Here is a 21186-nt window from a genome sequence, read left to right as displayed (position 1 = left end):
AGATCTCCATCGCTGGCTCCATGTTTACTCCGGCACCAAATTGTTCTACCAAGATAAAGGCCTAAGCAGGTGAGATTACTGAAATGAGCTCTAGAGCAAACGGCAGTGCCGCAGCAAACCGTGTGTGCAGAGCTGATCGGCGAGCTGCTGCTGATGCCGATCTTTTAATACCGCTCAAAGATACATTAAGCAAATATCCCAAAGAATTAAATTGTTTTTCACACAGCGTCCGCTAATCTCAGTTTGGCACTTGGTGGAAGCACTTTTTTTTTTCTCTATGCTTGCTAAACAGCTCTGTTGGGTTTGCGTCTCTACTGTGCTTTATTTAAGGAGTAAACTGGCAAACTTTTGAATGTGTCAGCAGTTTTCACTTTGCGGGATTTTTTTTTTAAATTTTTTTTTATTTAATCGTTGTCAGAGAAAATCCTTTCGACAATAATTGTTGTTTGTTTGATAGAAGTTACCATTTTAGCAAAACTAACAGTAACTTTAAGTGAACCAGCAGATAAAGACAGTTATGACTAATACTATGATCCCACTTAGTTTTACTCTGCTATCTGTTATTTCTCTTAATTTTGCCAGTGGAGGATTGATTACAGTTCAAAGCATTACTTGCGCCAGGAATTTATTAATGTTAGTATTTGTTATTGTTTTTTCCTCAGGCTTTTATTTAATGATTTATTGAAGAAACTACTTTTTTACAACTTCTTCAGAATCGTGAACATGTTTTCTTGTGGCTTTAGTCATGTCTTTTAACCCAAGGGAAAGTAAAACATATTGTACCCCTCTTATCAAAAACAACAATACTGTCCCTCAACAGATTCACCCGTTACCAGTACCAGTTAGTGGTTTATAGCGACGTGGGCCACTCCTCAGGAGAGATCGTTACCGCGGTGACCATGGCTGGGGTTCCCCTCCACCCTCCGTCTCTGTCTGCCCAAGCAATCAATCACACAGCTGTACAAGTCAACTGGACACAACCCTGTAAGATTACCCTGTCTTTTCAACAGACACACACACACACATGCACTCTGCCCAGCACAGGTCTTCATTCAAAGAGGCTTGAAACGTACAATTGTTATGCGCAAGGTCATAGGGATAAATACACACACACATATTAGATGCACAGACAACCTTACTTTCTTGCATTATGTGCTAGGAGGATTGTGCTGTCACTTGAGAATTACCAAAAGATTCAAACTAATGTATTTGTTTTGAATGCTCTTTCACTCTTCCTCTTTCTTCACACCTTCCTCAGCTTTGCAAGACCTCCAGGGACAGGTGGAATCTTTCTTTCTCACAGTGGAGTCTCTCCAGCCAAGTCTGATCTTGGCTTTTGCCCCTGAGATCATGTCCACTGTGATAAGTGACCTTTGGCCCAGTACCACATATCTGGTGTCACTACAGGTGTCCAACGGAGCCCATAATACAACTAAGGCAATCGTTAACGTCACCACAGCGGATGGAGGTATGTGAACATTTGATTTTGTCCAACAATTGTTTATTTCCTTAATCTTCCTTTTCTTCTCTTTCTTATAGAGACAGTCACATCCACATAAGAAATGTGGATGTGACTGTGATCTATGTACAAGGGTGTCATGTGCAGTATGTCAATGCAGAACATCAAAGACAGGTGTCTGGGTTAACATGCATTTCTCTGCAACTCTGTGCTTCACAGGAGATGTTAAACACATCATGTAGCGAGGCATGAAATCAATACAAAGTGTGTGTGAGGTAGATTTAAGGTGTTGTAAAATGCTTGTTGGCACCAAGCGCAGAAACACAAACACAATACACACAAGCTGAATTCAACCTCAAGCAAGCAAGACAGTAAACAAAGCTGTTCCGATTTTGTATGCAGTTTAAAATAACTACAATTTATAATACATTTACTTTAACTTTTCTGAAAGTTAGACTGGATTTCTTTCACTAAAGTACATAAGTCAATGAATACTAAAATAAAATCATACATTTGATCATTAAAAAAATAAATCACATCTTTTCTTTATGTTCAAATGGAACGTCCACCAAAATATGGAATGGCACCGTTACAAAACACCTCTAATGCAGTGTCATCTGTCCCCACAGCTCTAGCTGTCTGCATAATCTCTTAATATTTATAAAATGAACAACTGGGCCTCATTATTAGGATGTAAAATCTGGAGCTTTGAGAGAGTGTATTAAGTGGAATATGAGTATATCAGTTTTGGATCTACTCGGTATTTCCCTTTTCAATCAGGGTCAGCTTTTACAATCTTTAGCTATGAATTGCACAAGCTATCCAACTGCCATCACTGCTTTTCTTTCCATGTCCTCTTCAGTTCTCAACGTCATCTCTTAGCATTCAAGAGTTATCTTTCAAATCCCGCTATGTAATCATATGTCAGGCCACTTACTCTGTCTGTTGTTTTATTTCTGTCTTCAGCTCACTCTCAGTCTCTTTGTTTCTTTTTTTTCCCCCTCACTTCTCCTCCTGTTTCAGTATAATCATATGTCACAGGCCTCTTTCTTTCTCTCTAATGTGAGCAGTATAATAAAAAGTGCATTAAAAACATTAGAAAATCATTAGGTGCTAAAGGCAAAGCATGGCTCGTTTAACTGAGAGGGCTCTGGAGGTAATTTCATTATTTTATAGCTATAGCAGTGCCCACACACACACACACACACACACACACACACACACACACACACACACACACACACACACACACACACACACACACACACACACACACACACACACACACACACACACACACACACACACACACACACACACACACACACATGTACACACAAAGGAGGCCTAATATATTTTAACTAATGCAGCTCAACCCTACCAACCATCCTAACATGGCCTGCAATCTATAGGGCAATGCTAACATCAGGACTAATTGGCAAGAAAAATGTGTGCTCGCGTGTCTGTGTGTGTATTAGTGAAAGAGGCTCAGTGTTCAGTATTGCGTTGATAATGCCATCCTGCAGTAAATGAAATGTAGAGCGGTAGGTTCGGTTAAGGTAAGTGCATTGGCAGTAAATGAATTGGGTTAACTTCTCGTAGCTGAGTGCATTTTCACTTAGAATAATAGATGGAGTGTGTGTGATTACCCCTCTCACACACACCACCTCTCATATTCACTTCCTCTGTGTTTGATTCTCCTCACAACTTGATTTCAATCATCATTTCATTGTTCTTTCTCATTCTCTTTGGTTTTTCTCATTGCCTCTGTATCTGCCTCTTTTACTTGTTCGATATTAGTCCGATTTTTCCATGTCCTTCACTCTCTGAACTCCATTCCCTCCTTTTGTCTCTGTATCTGTAACTCATTTCCTTTACTGTAGGTTACTATGTTATATCAATCACCTTATGAGTTTTGGTTTAGTATCACTGCCGCCTGTGGATATGCTGGGAGAGAATTTATTGGTAGAGTGAACCAAGGGAATTAAGGGACCTAAGGGAATTAGATGGTATGGGCAGTGAAAGAGAGGAAGATAATATAATAGAATATACACAGAGAGAGATAGAGAAAAAGAGAAGATGTGAGCTTATCATATAGGATATATTATTCTTAGTGAAAATGCACTAAGAGAAGTTAACCCAATTCATTTGCAGCCAATGCACTTACCTAAACCCAGCCCACTGCTCTACATTTCATTTACTGCTACATAGCATTATCAACGCAATACTGCACACATGTGGTCTCCATCCCTTACTTACCATAAAGTCTTATATGGACAGGAGCCCACTCGCTCTTCCTCTCTGTTAACACACAAACACTCTCAGTCTCTCTGTCCTGCTTTACACACTGTCCATCTCTTTAACAAACACACACATCTCTTGAGTAAAGCATGTTTACAAGTGTTGGCAGATCCTTGAAAAGTTTGTCAGGCTCTGTCTCTACACATTGTGTGAAACTCGGCTACGAAACTACCTTTAAAAGAAGCTTGTGATATTCAAAAATATTTGAATGATTGTGAATGATGCATGTCTATTTCAATATGTCCTCAGTTCACACTGTGGAGTTTTAACACAGCTGTTGTTACTGATTTTTACAAGCCGTGGCTGATGATCGCTATTGCAGCACTGTTTTAGGACATTTTAAAGTTTTAGTGTTGTAGTTTTTGTGTAAAAAAATTTACTAGCAGTCATCAAATGAATGTTGTATGAAAATGCTCCTCAGAAGATCGTGACACAAATCCCTTCTCTTGCAACTGTCTTTTATGTGTAAAAATGTACACATGATGTCAAGACCACTGTTTTCACCAAACGTGTGTTTCAAGATGACCATGTCTAGATTTTTTTATAATATGAAATATTTTGTTAAGTTGTTCAGGAATGAAACAAGTTTTCAGCCGCTGTACTCTCTTGTGTTGCTCTCAGAGCCAGACGGGATGTCTGTCCCAGAGGTGGTTCCAGTAAACAGCAGCACAGCACGTGTGCTCTGGTCACCTCCTCTTCGACCCAATGGAGGAATCACTGGTTACAACATCTACATTAATGACCGTCTCCATGGCAATGTAGACAACAGCTCAGGGTCATACCTGCTGGGGGAACTGCTGCCTTTTACTGTCTACAACATACAGGTACTTTTACAAAAACAAAAAAAAAAAGCAGGCATGCAAATGTAGACATGCAAACATGTGCCTTATGTTTTTGTCCTCTGTGTGTGCATGTGTATTTCAGGTGGAGGTGTGTACAGTGTATGCATGTGCCCGGAGTAATGTTACCAAAACAACTACAGTGGAGGACCTGCCTGCTGACTTCACTATGCCGCACGCACAAGTGATCAGTTCAAGGTAATCCAGAGATGTTTTATGAAAATATGACACAATACTGCACAATACTGTTTCATGTGGTTTGAATGTAGTCATCCTTGATTGGGATCATCAGTGCAAAAGGTGGGTTTTAAGGTTTGATCCAACAGAATCAATACGGCTGGCACTAACAGTAAGTTTTGGAGATGCTGTTTTGACCTTAATCAGATGTGCACAAAAATGTAATTTTACTCACACTGTAACACACTGCATAACAGTATTAAAAAAGTTTTGTCACTCAATATCAGTTAAATTTAGAGTGAAAACTAAATCTAGTTAAGTTCAATTCAGTGGACGAACAAACGCCGACTATATACAGACCTCAAAGACAGTGATCAGTCTTTCAAGTTCAGTATTATTTCAAGATAAACCATGTTAAACCATATCAACCCATATTTTGGCTGTAAGGTTTTTAGATTACAGAATGAATAGAAAATAATAGTAATATTTAATTTTTCAGTAAATTAATGACATTTAGAATTCTCTGCTTGTCGTGTATAACCCAGATCATAATGTTACAAATGTTATAGTTGCAGGAGAAGTGCGGATTTGTGTCTTATTTTCTGTCTAGTAGACTGTGGAATATGTAACTCTGTATGTAACTACACAGGTCTTTGCCCTGCTGAAGATGTCAGAGATTAAAAAAAAAAGAGGGAAATCAATAGTGTGAAGTGTATGAAGATACACACACCCTGACACTGTCACTCAACTTTGTCAGACATTAACCATGCATGGATGCATGTGTGTGCTTGGAAGTTTGTGTGTGACTGCATGTGTATGATTGTGTGAAAGGAGTGTGAAGGAGAACATATCCCCACCTATCACTTTTACTTTGTTCATTTCTTGAGCCCCCACTCCCACCCCTCTCTCTCTCTGTCAGGGTGGTGAGATTACATTGGTCCCATCCTGGCAGACCCAGCGGGATCATGCTGGGCTATGAGGTTTTAAGAAGGACCCTCAGATCTTGTGCCGGTGGGTCAACAGCGATCACATCATTGTTGGGGGACGACTCAGACGGAGCAGGTAGTTTAAGGTTAAGATGTTCCTACCTGCAGTGTCCTGCAAGCGATGGAGTGTGTGGGACATCCTGCTTCCATCCTGACATACAGGTGATTATGGTCTGGTAATTCTTTACATGTATGTTCTGTATTTTTTCTTTCTTTGACTTTTTTTATGCCTCCCCGGCAGTGACAGCTTTATGTTCGGATTGTCCATCTGTCTCTAGAAAGTTCTTCAGATTCGGCACGAACACTCATTTTGGACTCAAGGATGAACTGCTTTGTCCCTCTGACCTCACATCTGTCCCGCTATTGCCATAACTCAGGAACAGAACTGGAGACTGTGACCACATTTCACAATTGTGATCTAATACTAAATTGGTGACTTTGCTCACCACCTCTATTCACCAAATTCTGCTCCTTGCGACTTCTTTACTTCTTTCAAAAATTGGTCACAAACTTTGATGTACGTTCTCTGTTCAAGTTTCAGGTTCGTGGTGAAACAGAACAGTGGTCACAAAAACATGTGTTATTCAGGTGCTGATGTTGATCAAGTGATAAAACTTGGAATACTTACTCACAAAGGTCATTGCCATTCAACCAACAAACTCTCTACGGGTATCTTTTTTCCCTCTCTCTTCTCTCCTCTGCCCTTTACTTCTGAATGTGAGAGTCTTTTAACTAGAACTTGCCATGCGTAAACATTGAAACTTTAGCTGTACAACAACAATGTGCAAAATACAATAGATGTTCAGGGTCTTTGCTTTGACTGCTGATCTGAAGTGGAGAATTTTTTTCTGTGTACTCTCTCAGGATATTTGTCCTAACACACACACACACACACACACACACACACACACACACACACACACACACACACACACACACACACACACACACACACACACACACACACACACACACACACACACACACACACACACACACACACACACACACAGACAAAAGCACACAAAAGTAAACGTAGAGACCCACAGACACATTTCCCCTTCCCTTTATAAGGGATGCATGATCAACCTCTCAGTGATTAATTTCTCTCAACAGATTAACTTATCATCTGCATTCACTTCCATCCTTGTGTCATTGAATGCCAGCCAAGTTGGCACAGTGACTGCCTGCTATACATTTATACCCACAGCATCCAGCGGCACAAGCAAGAAAGATATTTAAGCTCACATTTACAAATACACACATACACACTCACTTAAGTATTGCAAGTTAACATGCTTAGATGGAGCACATGTACTTGGAGGAAAATATCACAAGTGCACACACACAGGCATAATGTAGCATTTGTCATAATGTCCTGGATGAACAGTATGATGTCTGAAGTTTAATGTTGTACGTGTTTTTCAAGCAGAACTAAATTATATTGTCTTACCTGTGTAATTAAGCAAAGGGCATATTGGTTCCTTATGTTAATGTTGACAAACACAGTGGAAATGTTGAAAATAAGCAATTTGGTTGGTTGTTTTACATTTTTTTAAGTTCTGTACCCAGGACATAAAACACTATTATTTAAGAAGGGTTTATGGTTCTACATATCCAATCATACAGCACTGTATCTTGTTTTTGTCACTTTCGAAGTCATAGTTACAGATATTACATAATGAAATGGACAACGATAACTTTGTGTTTTGGTTTTGCAGTATATTTAAAGAAACCATCAAACTGTTATTTTTAGTGAGTGTGGTCTTACGTGAGACTATCCCCAATAATCAAATGGCCTATTTTTTGGCACATAGTGCCATACTTTCAATGTACACATAACTGTAACTGTGAGTTTGTGTAGGTTTTGTTTAGACACGTCATCATATGTGTGTTGAATTTTGTGTCAACCAGGTTTGCTGCAGTGGACGCCTGCACACAAAGAAGCCACATCATCATTGCTGTGAGGGCAGTTACCTGAGTTTTAATGATTCCTCCAACCCTGCAGTCTGCTGCAATGCCAAACTAGTCCCATCTCTCCCCGACCACCAGTGCTGTGGGGGATACTACGTTCACGTGAAAAACAGTAAGTTTCAAATGACTTTCTATGTTTACACTCACATCAGATTTATTCCGTTCTACTTGACTTGAGTCTACTGTTCTCCATGTTGTTCAAGCGTTTCCTTCATCTGTCCTTGTCTTTGTAGATGAATACTGCTGTCCTGACCACTTGCAGGGCCGGGTCTCAGTGGGGCTGGGTGACAGCTGCTGTGGGGGGGTTCCTTACTCCATGACAGGCAGCCAGCTCTGCTGTAGCGGGAGCCTCCATGATGGCTATGGGGTCCAATGCTGTGGAGGCCGCATTGTAAATGATACACTGGTGTGCTGCAGTGATGCTGAGAGGGGGGAAGTGCATAAATATACCCCAGGTGAGAGAAGAAACACGGGTGGAAACAAGATAACATCAATGGATGTTAGAATATTTTCACATTTCAATTTAAGTTTGTAAAATTCTTTGATTATTTCCCAAAAAAGAAACACACTTGATGAAGTTTGATGGGCTGTCGAGCTATCTTGATACAAAATAGTTTTGGTCTTGAGAAAATACTTTGTTCTATAGTCCAGTCAACAAAAGGCCCTTTGTTCAAAAGACTAGTTACTGTTGTTCCAAAAGTATTGTGTCAGACTTAAGTCCCTGGTGACGTCTTAATGTTTACAGGGGAAAAGGAGAGAGAGGAAAATGACAGGAAAAGAGAGCTGAGGAAAAGGGTTGAGAGGTAGACACATGGTGCAGGAACGTGGGGTCGTTTCCCTCGCTTCCTCTCCCGCAGTGTCCCAAAGCACCCAGATACCATGGCACAGATGGGACTGTGCGTGTGTGTGTCCATGTGTGGGTGTCGGTGGATGTGTGTGTCATTAGACATCTTTGTCATGGCAGATGATGATGAAACACACTCAGGATGGCACCGTTGAGGGCACTGCCAAGCACACAGCAGGAGAAATACACACTCATTCTCTCTCACACACACACTTTCACACATATAGACGTATTACAGGCACACACACACACACACACACACACACACACACACACACACACACACACACACACACACACACACACACACACACACACACACACACACACACACACACACACACACACACACACACACGCACAGAGTCAACAGGGTGCCCTCGGCAGGGTTCACTTATTTTTGAGTGCCAGAGACAGACACGTGGACTCTATTCATCACACATAAACAATGGCCCCATATGGACAGGCCTATAGTACTCCATTAGCCTATCCACAAACATGACACACACACAGGATCTCTTCCTACAAAGAAATACATATATGCTGAAAGCAAGTCAGCAGAAAAACAGCACTTTTATTTCAAATATTTGGTTTTCTTTGCTGTTATCATTCATATTCTTTTTTTTTTTGTGGCTTTTTTCCCTCCAAAACATGTTTTTTTTCATGCATTGTCAATTGACTTTCTTTTGGAGAGTTTTTCCACTTTTTGCTCTCGAGTGCTTGATTTTTTTTTTGTACTGTAGTATCATTGTATTCCACCCCATCACAACATTGTTCATCTTTCTTTCCTTCTCCTCCAATAGATCCTCTCTTCTCTTTTCAACCGAGCAGGCTATATGGCCATCCTTCATGTGAGGAGGCCTCCCAAGGAGTGCATATGTTCCCCACCTCCTCTTCTCCTCAATCTCCTCAACCTCTTTTATTTATTTCCAATCTCCTCTTCTCCTTTGTCATCTTCATTTACTCAACTTGTTCAGCCACCTCCTCTTCTTCTCCTCTTGGCCTCTTGCACTTCCTTTATTCTCTTACCATGTTTTCTTCCTCCTCTTCCCTCCCTTTATGTGGCCCCTTCCCATCCACTCATCAGTCATTAGCGTTAGCTTCCCCATTGAGAACATATGGTATGATGGATCGTAGAGCTAGCGGCGCTAGCAAGGCTAAGGGCCATTTGCCGGGTGCATTGCGCTGTCGGGGAGCCCTGGGGCCGACGATGCAACCTCGACCCCACACGTCTGTTTCAAGACAGTCGCACACACACAACACGCACACAGCAACACTTATTATAGGATAGGCTACTTAACCTTGGCACCACTCACTCTCATTGCTCAATCTCACTGTGCCCAGGGTTTTGTATTCTTAATGATATAGTGAGACGGATTTGTGGAGAGGAAAGACAAATAGAAAGACAGAGGCACAGGGAGAAACAAAGACTTTCAAATATTAGTGTCCACTGAAATAAATTACATTGAAAGGAATGAATATTAGATTAAAAAAATAAATAAATAAGGTGAGTAACAAAAAGGACAGAGCTACAAATTAATTATGATTCCATTTCAAGTAATAGGATACATTTTGATAGAAATTGCATTGTGAGAAAGAAGAAAAAATTATGCGGAAATGATGCAGAAAGAAAGATAAAATGAAGACAAGGAATTAAAGAAAAGAAAAAGAAAAAAAAACCTCAAGATATTCATCAGATACATGAAACCTTGAAAAAACAGGAGAGAAAGAGAGTTAAAGTGAGTAAGAGAGGAAGCAGAAAAGAACAGAAGAGTGGTGAAGAGCTAGATGGAGCAGATTAAAGGAGGAGTGAAGGGTATCCCATTGTGCCCAGCTGATAGACTAGGTTAGGCTGATGTGATTATGGGGTCCCTGAAGTGCGATCTATCACACATTACCGTCCGCACTGTCAACAACCATACACACACACTGCAGGGGAACAGCAATGCCAGGAGACAGCCGTCTGGCAGCAGATACACGTACCGGCTTGTGTGCACATGTGCACACGTAGATACACACACACACACACACACACACACACACACACACACACACACACACACACACACACACACACACACACACACACACACACACACACACACACACACACACACACACACACACACACACACACAGCAACAATCATACTCAAACACACACACACTTGCACAAAAACATGCACGTGCATGTGCTCATGTGTGCTCTAGGCTGGACTATTTGATTTGAAACGGGAAAGCACCCGGTGTAAATCAGGTGAAATAGAATCAGGGTCAGGAACGTCACCTCATTCAACCTGTCCCAAAGAACCACAACAAATAAACACAAAGCTGAGCCACTGAACAGCGTTCTTCTGAAACATTTATTTGGCTATTACTTGTTGCCCTTCACCTTCTGTAAAGTGGCAGTTTATATCACTACAGTCAGCCCAACATCCACCAGTATACTGTTTTTACCTTCATGTCAGTGTTGCTGTGGACTCATGGAGAGCAAAGTTCTTCATTATAGTGTGAATGCATAGCACAGTTTTATGGATGCAGTTCAGCTTATTTTGACTTTGCTGCTGTTATTTACTATTTCAGTAACTTTGAAGCTGAAGTTATTTAAAGCTAGGCTGGCTCCGTCAGACTGTGGCTCACGACAACAGTTTTCTTTTCTGTGATTAAAGTCTGGAAACCCTGTTGACAATAATGTTCACTCAGCCACTCTGAGGGGTGGACCAATCAGGAACCAGTGGAGGTGACTAAGCGCTATGAAGTCAAGCATTTTTTTTTTCTAAATGTGGTTATAGCGGTGGTAGCATCTCGGTGCATACTGTATGGTAGTCATACCGATGGGCTGCTCCAGTAACTTCATAATTAAGCAAAGGTCTGCAGGCACCCTACAGTGTTAGTATCATAAAAAACTGTGGCAGAAGACAGCCATGCTTCTCCAGCAGAAATATATCTGTGTTGAGAAAGTTTTTCCTAATTCTTTACCTCAATTATAGAAACTGGTTTCTTGTTAACATCACTCTGCCATGTATTTGGCAAAAGATTTCAGTTTTAAATAGTATATCTTATATACACCGGCCAGATCTAATGAGTAACTTTTGAGTTGTTAGGTTTCCAATCCACTTTGTCAATGATTGGAGACATCAAGTGCTGCTGTCTTGAGTTTTTTGATATTATCAATGTTGTCTTGGTGTAGGTCTTAATAGGTTCCTGTCAACATGTGACCTTTTTCAAACCTACCTGGTCAAGTAACACCTATATGCTATCAGTAACAGTCAGCTTAACTTCTACTCCGGCCAGTTTTTGCCTTTAGTGTATTATTGAGATGGGCTATAATCCTTTCCTCAGTATCCCCAGTTGTTACAAAATAACACAAAGTCTCTGTGCTAAATCCTTCCCTTCCAAATCTGTCGGTTTGTTTAAACAGCTTTCATTTCACTTTCAAGTAGATTAAATGTTGTTTGTTTTTGGAAAAAAACAGCCTCCGATTTCTTGCAGCATTTCCTCCTGTGCTGCAGGTTCAAGACCAACTTTTAAGCTCTTCATTTGCTCCTCTTTTCTTCTCTGCCTGAGTTTGTATGTAAAATGTTTAGCTAAGATTTAGGTGAGATTAGATGATGTTTAAAGGAACGTGTGTGGTGTCTTTGGCCTCCCGTTGCTTCCTGATTCTCCCTAAGTCCCCTGTACGCTCCACTTATCATTTTCTCTTTACACTTTTTCTGTATAGTGTCCAGTTTTTTTTTTAACTCTTACATCTGCCCTTCAACCTGACTGCCCCCACATAACACTGCGGGTGCTACCGTAAATGCCCTCCCTGCCTCACTTTTTTGGAAAGGGAGTAAATCTTACAAATTTGTGCATTTCTTTAACTCCTTCCATTACTCCCTCCCTCTGTCCCAGCCCAGCAGGCCCCATCCAAACGTTCAAGGACAAATCTGAATATCCCTTTTCACCGTTTAAGTGTTAAAAGCCTGGCGGTGCCGGGGTGTTATCTTAACGCGCCTTGCCGTGCCATCATCAGAGCGCGTGATGAAAATGGCTGTGATGATGCTAAAAGAAAAAAAGAGGAGGGGGAGAAAAAGTAATAATCAAATATGTTTTTCAAGGGCACAGTGACCATTTGCTGGAGGGAAATTATCCCAGTAGTTAAGCTAGCTCACTCTGAGCCTGGTGGAGTTGTGAGAGTGGATGCGTTTGTGTGTATAAGTGTGTGCAAATGTGCATGGCGTATTACTTCAACTTAGTGCATGCATCCTTCACTTTCTCTATGTGGTCTGTATATGTGTCTTAGTGTGTATTTACATGTCTCTTTATGCAGAGAAATGTAAATCCTTTGCATGTCCTTTGATTGTTTCTGCCAAAAATTTTCCATCAGTTTCTGATTGTGTATTTGTCTCTATTTGTGTGGGTGTGTGGGTGTGTGTTTATCATTGCCAAAAGCCCCTCATCAATGATGGGTAGCAAATGGCCAACGGTAGTGCATTCCAAACAGCAGCGTCTGGCTGCTTTAGAAGATCAAGTACTCTCTGCACACAGGAAGACATTTCTCTCTCTGTTAATGTATTTATGATGATGGCTTTTCTATTAGGTTTACTCTAATGACTGGCAGGAATAAAACCAGAGGCTGTCAGGAGCACGGAGATCAGCGTGTGTGTGTGTGTGTGTGTGTGTGTGTGTGTGTGTGTGTGTGTGTGTGTGTGTGTGTGTGTGTGTGTGTGTGTGTGTGTGTGTGTGTGTGTGTGTGTGTGTGTGTGTGTGTGTGTGTGTGTGTGCGTATGTGTGCGTGTGTGTGTGTTTATTATTCTTGACATTGCTGTTACACATTGTGGATATATTAATAGTTAACATTTAAGGACATAACGGGTATGGACTGAGGCCAAATTAAGTTCATGTGCACAAGAACGCATTATTTAATACAGGCTGTAATAATAATGTAATAATACATGGATGGATTATTTCAACTTTGCAATCAGTCTCTAGATAAATAAGTTTTATAATCAGCAAAACTTTTATTTGAATACAACTGCTATTCCTACAACACAGCAGTTGTAGTTCTACTTTTTTCAGCCAACAGGGGTGTGTCATGCTCGTAATATGCATTTCCAATGTGATGCGCACTCAAACGGTTGCTGTGCTTGAATGAAGTGTAGCGCAGTAATGCAAATAGAGCTGGAGGAAGCAATAACTTCCGTGTTTTGAGTGGGATTCAAGCAGATGGGCTTTCTATTAGATTAATGTTCACATTGTCTGCGATTAGTTCCAACTGTGATGTTCTGAGGCATTTTAGGGAAGACATTTGTCGCAAACAACCTGAACTGTGGCCTGATGGAACTTTGGTTCTCCAACATTACAATAGTCATAGAGCATTGAAACACTCCAGTTTCTCGCCTGCAACAACACAATTGTAGCTTTCCCCCTTTTTTTTTTTTCTAATTTGATGTGCTCAACTTTGCCCATTGTATACAGTGAACCCTCGTTTTTCGCGGGGGTTACGTTCCAAATAGAAACCGTGATAGGCGAAATCCGTGAAGTAGTAACCTTTATTTTACAATTGAAATAGATAGAACTGGACATTAAATATATCTACGTTACATATAGTCGTAATGTGATTTCAATGCACGATGCAAATCCGTGAAGCAGCGAGACCGTGAAAGGTGAACCGCGTTATAGCGAGGGTTCACTGTATACTTTTGATTTCAAACAAAAGACCACAGTTCATTTGATGAATTGCAATGACAGAAACATTTTAATGATTTTAACTTGCAAAAAGTTTCCCAATCTTGATTCGTAGGGTTCCTGATGTTGGTAAAGTTCAGAATTTGTATACCATAAGTAATAGAAACTATTGAAATCAGTATGTGTCACTTCTTTCTGGAAATACTCCCTTTTCAATTTTGCAACATATGCAGAGTTATGTTTATGCTAAAACTAGAACTTGATCATAAACGTTTTTAAAAGAATGTCTGTCCTCTAGAGGTTTGAAAGTTTTTATAGAGACATAAAGGTGTAATAAAACTTCCTGCTGGCAAGCACTTGCTTTGAACCCTGGTGCCACATGGGGCCTCTGCCACACCCCTAATTCACCAACCCCCAGATAATATTGATGTCATTGATGGATAACGTCAGGGAGGGGGACCATGGGTCATTGTGACGTCAGCTGCAGTGTCCCTGGTTGTGTTGAGGGCAGAGCTGGCGGACTGGACAGTTGACGACATGTGGTATTAACTGAGTTGAATGCTCTGGACCCCCACACCAGTCTGCTGCGAATCATGTAATGCTCATTTAATAATAATCTCTATAATGGATGAAAATGTGCCTGTGTCTGTTATAAGTTTTGTCTGCCCTTAACTGTGACTCAGTACATGTGATGGATATATGCTTACTGCTCCACAAAACAATACCTAATGGTATTAATTTTAGAAAATTCTAATCGTCTAATCTCACGTCTTTTAATTTATTTATTTTTTAATCACTTAGTCAACTCTTTAAGTTTTTAATATCTTTATCACGTTCTCTTTGTTCGTCTCAGTCGTTCTCTGTAATGTCTCTCTCTCTCTTTAAACACATACGAACAGCTGCTTGCTGCGCCTCACTCTTTAGTGAATCCCTGTAGGGTGGTGAAAATATAACTGCTACCAAAGCATTTACTTAAGCTCAGCACACGCATAAACAAACATTCGAGACACACACATGCACCAAAGGAAATACACTGCAATGCACGCAATGTCACACACATGCCCAGCTGGTGATGTCGCTGAGATTAAAAAAAAGACGTCAGAAAGACAAGAGGACAACCAGTCAGCTGGGAAAAGAGTTGTTGTGTACAGTATGTGTGTTTGTCTTTGAATATGTGTGCTTGCTGCCCCAATGTCTACATGTGTGCGTTCACAGGGGAGCACTGCACTGTATGAGAAAGTCAATCCACTGTGATTTCATCTCTCGACATGGCATATAGTCTGGCCCCTCTGGAGCACAAAGTGGACGTGTGCACACACACATACACACACGAGCACACAAACACCTTCCTGCTGAGTGTGTGTGTGTGTGTGTGTGTGTGTGTGTGTGTGTGTGTGTGTGTGTGTGTGTGTGTGTGTGTGTGTGTGTGTGTGTGTGTGTGTGTGTGTGTGTGTGTGTGTGTGTGTGTGTGTGTGTGTGTGTGTGTGTGTGTGTGTGTGTGTGTGTGTGAACCAGAGCCCAGCCCCGCCAACAGTGGATTTTTGAGGCTTATACCATTTGTTAAAAGTTTGATGAGAGCTGATCATGTTATTGTAACTTACCATCTCTATTATATCTCATTTATTATCAGTGTCATCTTGCATGAGCGCACACATTCTGTCAACCCAACTCAAAAGTAGACCGTAAAGGGCTCCACACTTAAAATGTACTCACTGGCTTCTGAGTGAAATAATCTTTTTATACGGTGTAAATATGTCATCTGCATAGAATTGTTTTATTACAGGAAATATTTATTTTACCATTATTTATGTCAGTAGATAAAACTTCTTTCTTTTGTATTTATTTGTTCTCATGTGTGTGTTTTTTGTTACTTACCGGCCAATATAGACGCTCATACCAATATATAGATATCTGTGCTAAGGTCAAATCTTCTAAAGCATTGCATCAGCTTTTATATGCTTGCTCCTTTATGTGTGAGTGTGGGTGCAAGTCAATGTGTGCTACCACTGTGTGTCTATGAAACCTGCTTCAGCATGAGTGTGTGCTGCTATGCATACACGCAAAACTGTGTATGTGTGCACTTTGTGCCGAAGGACTTGTAATATATTCAGGTATTTAAAAGTGTTTGGTTTGTTTAAAGTTGTGGAGGGGTTTTGGTCTCCTAGAGAGCTCGGATAACCCTAATCCACAACACACATTTTTATCAGTAGTTCATTGGCAGGGCTAAATATTGACTTATCATTAAGTGGAATGACTGAAACCCTAATAATAATTCACGTTGTCTAAGCACCTTGTGTTGACGCGGCGCTCCCGACGCTATTAACGAATGTATGCAAATCCTGCGTAAATCTGAAGATTAGGGCTGAAGCATTCTGTGATGCAAGAGAGAAAACAAGAGGTGTGTGATAAAATGTTGTCAACAGACACACACCCATGCAAACTCACGCAGCTTATAGAAAGGAAGAGTCAAATGGGAGTGTGTTTCAAAATGTTAACACAAATGTACAAGCATGTGACACACACTCTGACACAGATAACGCTTGCAAAGGCAGGGATTGGATTTCTGCTGAATGCGTGATAATACCATAGTGAAGTTTAGCTGCAGAACAGTAAACAAACGATGCAGACCTATGAACTGTGTGACTGCAGAGGGAAAGATCGAGTAATAGTGGAAGGAAAAGAGGATAAGAGGGAGGTGGAAACAAGAGCGAAAACAGAAAGATGATGAGGAGAAAAGAGGTCGAGAGAGCAGCAGGTTGGTAAAAAGAGAAAATGTAGGAACTGAGAAATGAGTGGACAACTTTCATCTGTGAACAAGGTGTGTCTGCAGAAGTTTATCTGTTTTCACATATTTTGATGTGAGGGAGAATGATTATGAAAAGGAGTACAAATGAAGGATTCCAGGTGAAAAGGATGTAAGAGAACGTGAAAAAAACTAAAGGTAAAGAAAGACCAACAGTTTGTGAGACAGAGAGATATACAGTATGAAAGAGAAGTTTGGGATGCCGGGGGAAAAAAAGATGATCAGAGAAATAGATGATGGAGATTGGAGAAGAGGCTACAGATTCTCCTGAACTTTAGGTCACAGGTTTCAGTAAAGTGAGAGAGAGAGCTGTGCTTGAGCGGAGCCATGTTGGATGAAACAGACAGCTGGATTGCTGGAGAGCAAATCAAAGAGAGGCAAATGAGTGAAAATTGTGACTTGTGGAGGGCCTGATGTCCGGATGGAAGGGAGGAGTAGAGGTGAGGATGAGGGATGAGTGGAGAGAAGCTATTTTGGAAAAGTGTTGAGCTGTTTATTTGCGCGTCATTGAAGCTGAAGTAAGGCGCTGGGGGAATTGGCCACCAAGCTCCCGCTCCGCAACAGCTGCCGCTGCTAAGTGAGTTACTAGCCGTCAGACTGCCTTTATGTCACACAATCACACGCACATACACACGCGTTTTCCTGTCACATGGTGTCTGTGATGGATGCGTTGAGGATATAATGCACTGCAACAGCGCCGTAGAAAATATGTGCCGTTCTCCACATTTGGCCTTTAAGTGAAATGATTGCTTAAATTAACAGCGTTTAATGTGCTCAAAGTGTGAATGCTGATTAGAGTGTTAAACAATAAGTTATTTATCACAGCACAACTAGCTGCAGCCCCATTAAAGGGTGAGGCCGTGATACAAAGCAGTGACTTAGTGTTTAATGTCTGCTGTCAAATGAAATGGGCACCACAGCTGGGGGTAGATAGTGCCACGGATCAGCATGTCATCAACTGTTAGGATAAAGTAGCTAAATACCTCATAAAATATAGATTATTTTTACAGTAAACTAAATGTTCACAAAAGATTGGAGCTTCTCGGAATAGTTCTACTTTAAAAATAGAAGCTTTTTCTGTCGGACTCTCATTGAAAAATAATTGTTTCCATTATTACAGTTATATTTTAGTTGCTTGTGCTATGCTCCCTTCATTTGTTGTTCTAATGCACCCTCACAGCAGGGAGTTGCTGAGTCAGTATTGTAGCAGGACAATATTATAGCCTCAATCCATTGCAAGGCCAAAGCTTTAGAGTCCCCTCAACCAAGCTAAACCATCAAAGTAACCAGATTGGTTCATCTTGTGCGAAGGCAGCTTGAGAAAAGGCACCGTGTTTACTCTACTTTCACTCCACCATCCTCAGGTACACCATCCTCAGCATTTATGTTTTGTAACTCCTGCGTGGGAGCTGCTGGCAGTTTTGTTTCACTCTCATATCAAAGACCTAACCTTTATCAGGCACACATGAGCGTCAGTGTTTTCTGAATTTGTTGGATTTATGTAAACCAAGTGGAAAAAAGTTGATTTAGTTAGCATAGTATTACAAATGTAGGTGAGTGACACCCCAGTGGCAACCAGGAATCTCAAAATCTCAGGTTTGAATTTAACTTTTGTTCCTTCTCTATGTGTCATCTTTCTATTGTCGTTGTCTATCAAAGACATACAATCACACCTCTAGTACGGTTGGCGTCGTCTGAGTTTGTCTAGACATCTTAAATTTGCATTCGACATTGACAATTTATTTTTATTCCAAAGTTTATTAAAAATAGTTATGAGTAGAGTATAATTTGTCACTCAACTTTTCTAGCCAGAATAAGATTTTATAGGTACTCTCGATCAAACATTATTTTCTTTCACCGGTAAATTCTACCTCAAATCTGCAGTCACTGCAGCAGTTTTAATTTGTCAATCATTTAAAGCAACTCAAGTTATTTGAATTTGAAATGTGAAGTGCTGGAGAATGTGAAGAAACATACTCGGAATTTGATATTCAGCTGCAAAACATTTACAGGCAAATGGAGTGATAGCATATATTTTAAATGTCACCTTGCTGCTGAAGGTGAAGTGGTGGCAGACAGACATCACCTATCACTGTCAGAAATGGCAGCTCTCAGAAAAACACACTTCCTCTCCCCTCGCACTCTTCCGACGGCAGAGCCTGCGGAGAGATGAATAAGGGAGAGGAAAAGAAGCGTGCATGGGAGGAGGGAAAGGAGGGAGAGAAGAGGTATATAAGAGTTGATAAGAAAAGATGCACAATAATATTCAGAGCGTCTTAAATACTGTTCCTGTGCAGATTGGAAAATGTGGACTGAAGAGAGGAGGAAAAGGGAGTTTGGGAAGTTTAGAGGAGAGACAAGCTCAACGTTGCCTGAATATTTTAATAGTATAGGATGAAGAAAAGGAGGAAAGATTATGGAGAAAAAGGACAAAATAAACTGAGCAAGTATAAGAGGGAAAAAGAGTCAAAATGATAAGACGAGTAATCTTAGAGGATGCCCTGTGGAAATATGGAGAGTCAATGATGAGAGGCCAACATTCTTTGTAAAAAAAAAAAAAAGAAAAGAAAAAAGAGACATATAACAGAATTACAGACTCCACAGTTGATGTTGTTTTGTAAAAACATAAAGGACCTGAGGGCTTTATAGGCGGAGGAGTGTCACTGAAATGTAGTCCTTGACCATTCAGTGTTTCCTAAACAGATGTTCAAAACACATGCATCAATGCTATGTGTAGCACCTATATATACAGCAAGTAAAAGCTGATTCATTACTGACTGAAAAACCCTTGACAGATTTAGTTTGAAGTGAGAGGTGTGTATAATAAATAATTCTCTGGCACAGTAAGATCAAAAATCTAAATTCAGTAATGTGATGCATATTCTTTTGCCTTTAGGTTTTGTCTGCTGTGGTCAGGAGTATATCAACTCTTCAACCTCTCTTTGCTGTGTGGACAATGAAGGATATCCCACAATACACCCTGCTGGGAATGCCACAGTGACTCTGCAGTGCTGTGGGTCAAAGGTCATAGATCAAGAAGAGGAATGTTGCAATGGGATTGGATATGACCCCAAACGACACGTGTGTGCTGACCGACCCACACCTGGTCTCTCAACACAGGTGAGTTTTTATTTTATGAGGTTTTTTTCTTGTTTACACTATTTGTAGATACACTGTACATCCCATAGACGATGCATACTGAAGCGCCCTGCTGATTTAATCAGTCAAGTTTTAAACGGTCCATTTGCCAGGTTTGTCAGTTTCTTTCTCCATCTTTTCCACTTTCTCCTTGCAACACCTCTTGAGCACTGGAAGCTGCTGCACCACTGCTACGTTATGCTTTAGTTTAACTCTCCTCTCAAGTAGTTCAGATGTCAAGCGTCTTCGTGTTTCTTCTTCCTGAATGCGCATTAGTGTCACAAGAATAAACAATAACATACAGATTACATTATATAAACACATTGTCAATTTGTACCCGTTACATTCAGGAGCAAATCTAATATGAATTCCAGTGATTCGAGGTGGTCTGGCAAAGAATTGACCTGGTGCACATACAAATACAGAAATACAGAGTGGAAAATGGCACTTCAAGTTAGATGGTGCACTCAAGCATCCGGTAAATGCCGGTACATTTAGTGTAACGGTAGAGCAGATCAGCGCCAGCAGCCCAATGGACATTAGGGGTTCGACAGAATTTCTCAATTTCTCCGTCAAACTCGCTCTCATTGTCACATCAGGAGTTGGGGACTGTGCCTTCTTCCATTTATCAACTAGGGTCATGTGGCGTTTGTGTGTTCCTAAGTCAGCATGAGATGGCACATGCGTGCACGCACACGCACACACACACACACACACACACACACACACACACACACACACACACACACACACACACACACACACACACACACACACACACACACACACAAACAGGGACAAAGGGTAGGGACTCTCATTAGCTCTAATGATGTCGTTAAGGACCATGTATACCACACGCATACTCACCCGTCCATACACACATAATACATGCATAATCTACATGCATGTATGTCGGACAAAGATGCCTCAGCTTGTATATATAAATGACATTCAACAGATTAGTAGACTTCTGTAAGACAAGTTCCTGTGCTCGTT

General features: G+C 40.8%; 1 protein-coding gene across 1 annotated transcript in view; it reads left to right on the top strand.

Annotated features, from left to right (window-relative positions):
• The window catches only part of ush2a (Usher syndrome 2A (autosomal recessive, mild)), a 206592-nt gene that overhangs the window by 126563 nt on the left and 58843 nt on the right, over positions 1 to 21186 (top strand). Inside the window, exons 54-62 of the mRNA XM_069693402.1 lie at positions 1 to 69; positions 821 to 984; positions 1259 to 1468; positions 4382 to 4584; positions 4685 to 4797; positions 5696 to 5924; positions 7677 to 7848; positions 7970 to 8191; positions 19949 to 20172. The exon at positions 1 to 69 is cut by the window's left edge and continues 87 nt beyond it. Of these exons, the coding sequence (XP_069549503.1) occupies positions 1 to 69; positions 821 to 984; positions 1259 to 1468; positions 4382 to 4584; positions 4685 to 4797; positions 5696 to 5924; positions 7677 to 7848; positions 7970 to 8191; positions 19949 to 20172 (1606 nt within the window). The remainder of the gene's footprint in view (positions 70 to 820; positions 985 to 1258; positions 1469 to 4381; positions 4585 to 4684; positions 4798 to 5695; positions 5925 to 7676; positions 7849 to 7969; positions 8192 to 19948; positions 20173 to 21186) is intronic.

This window comes from Brachyistius frenatus, unplaced genomic scaffold (assembly GCF_029030835.1).
Source record: "Brachyistius frenatus isolate BFR_SWC_R1_liver_20210118 unplaced genomic scaffold, ASM2903083v1 Contig_15, whole genome shotgun sequence".
NCBI lineage: Eukaryota > Metazoa > Chordata > Actinopteri > Embiotocidae > Brachyistius > Brachyistius frenatus.
Note: the sequence above shows the minus strand (reverse complement) of the source record. Positions and strands in the feature narration are given on the sequence as shown.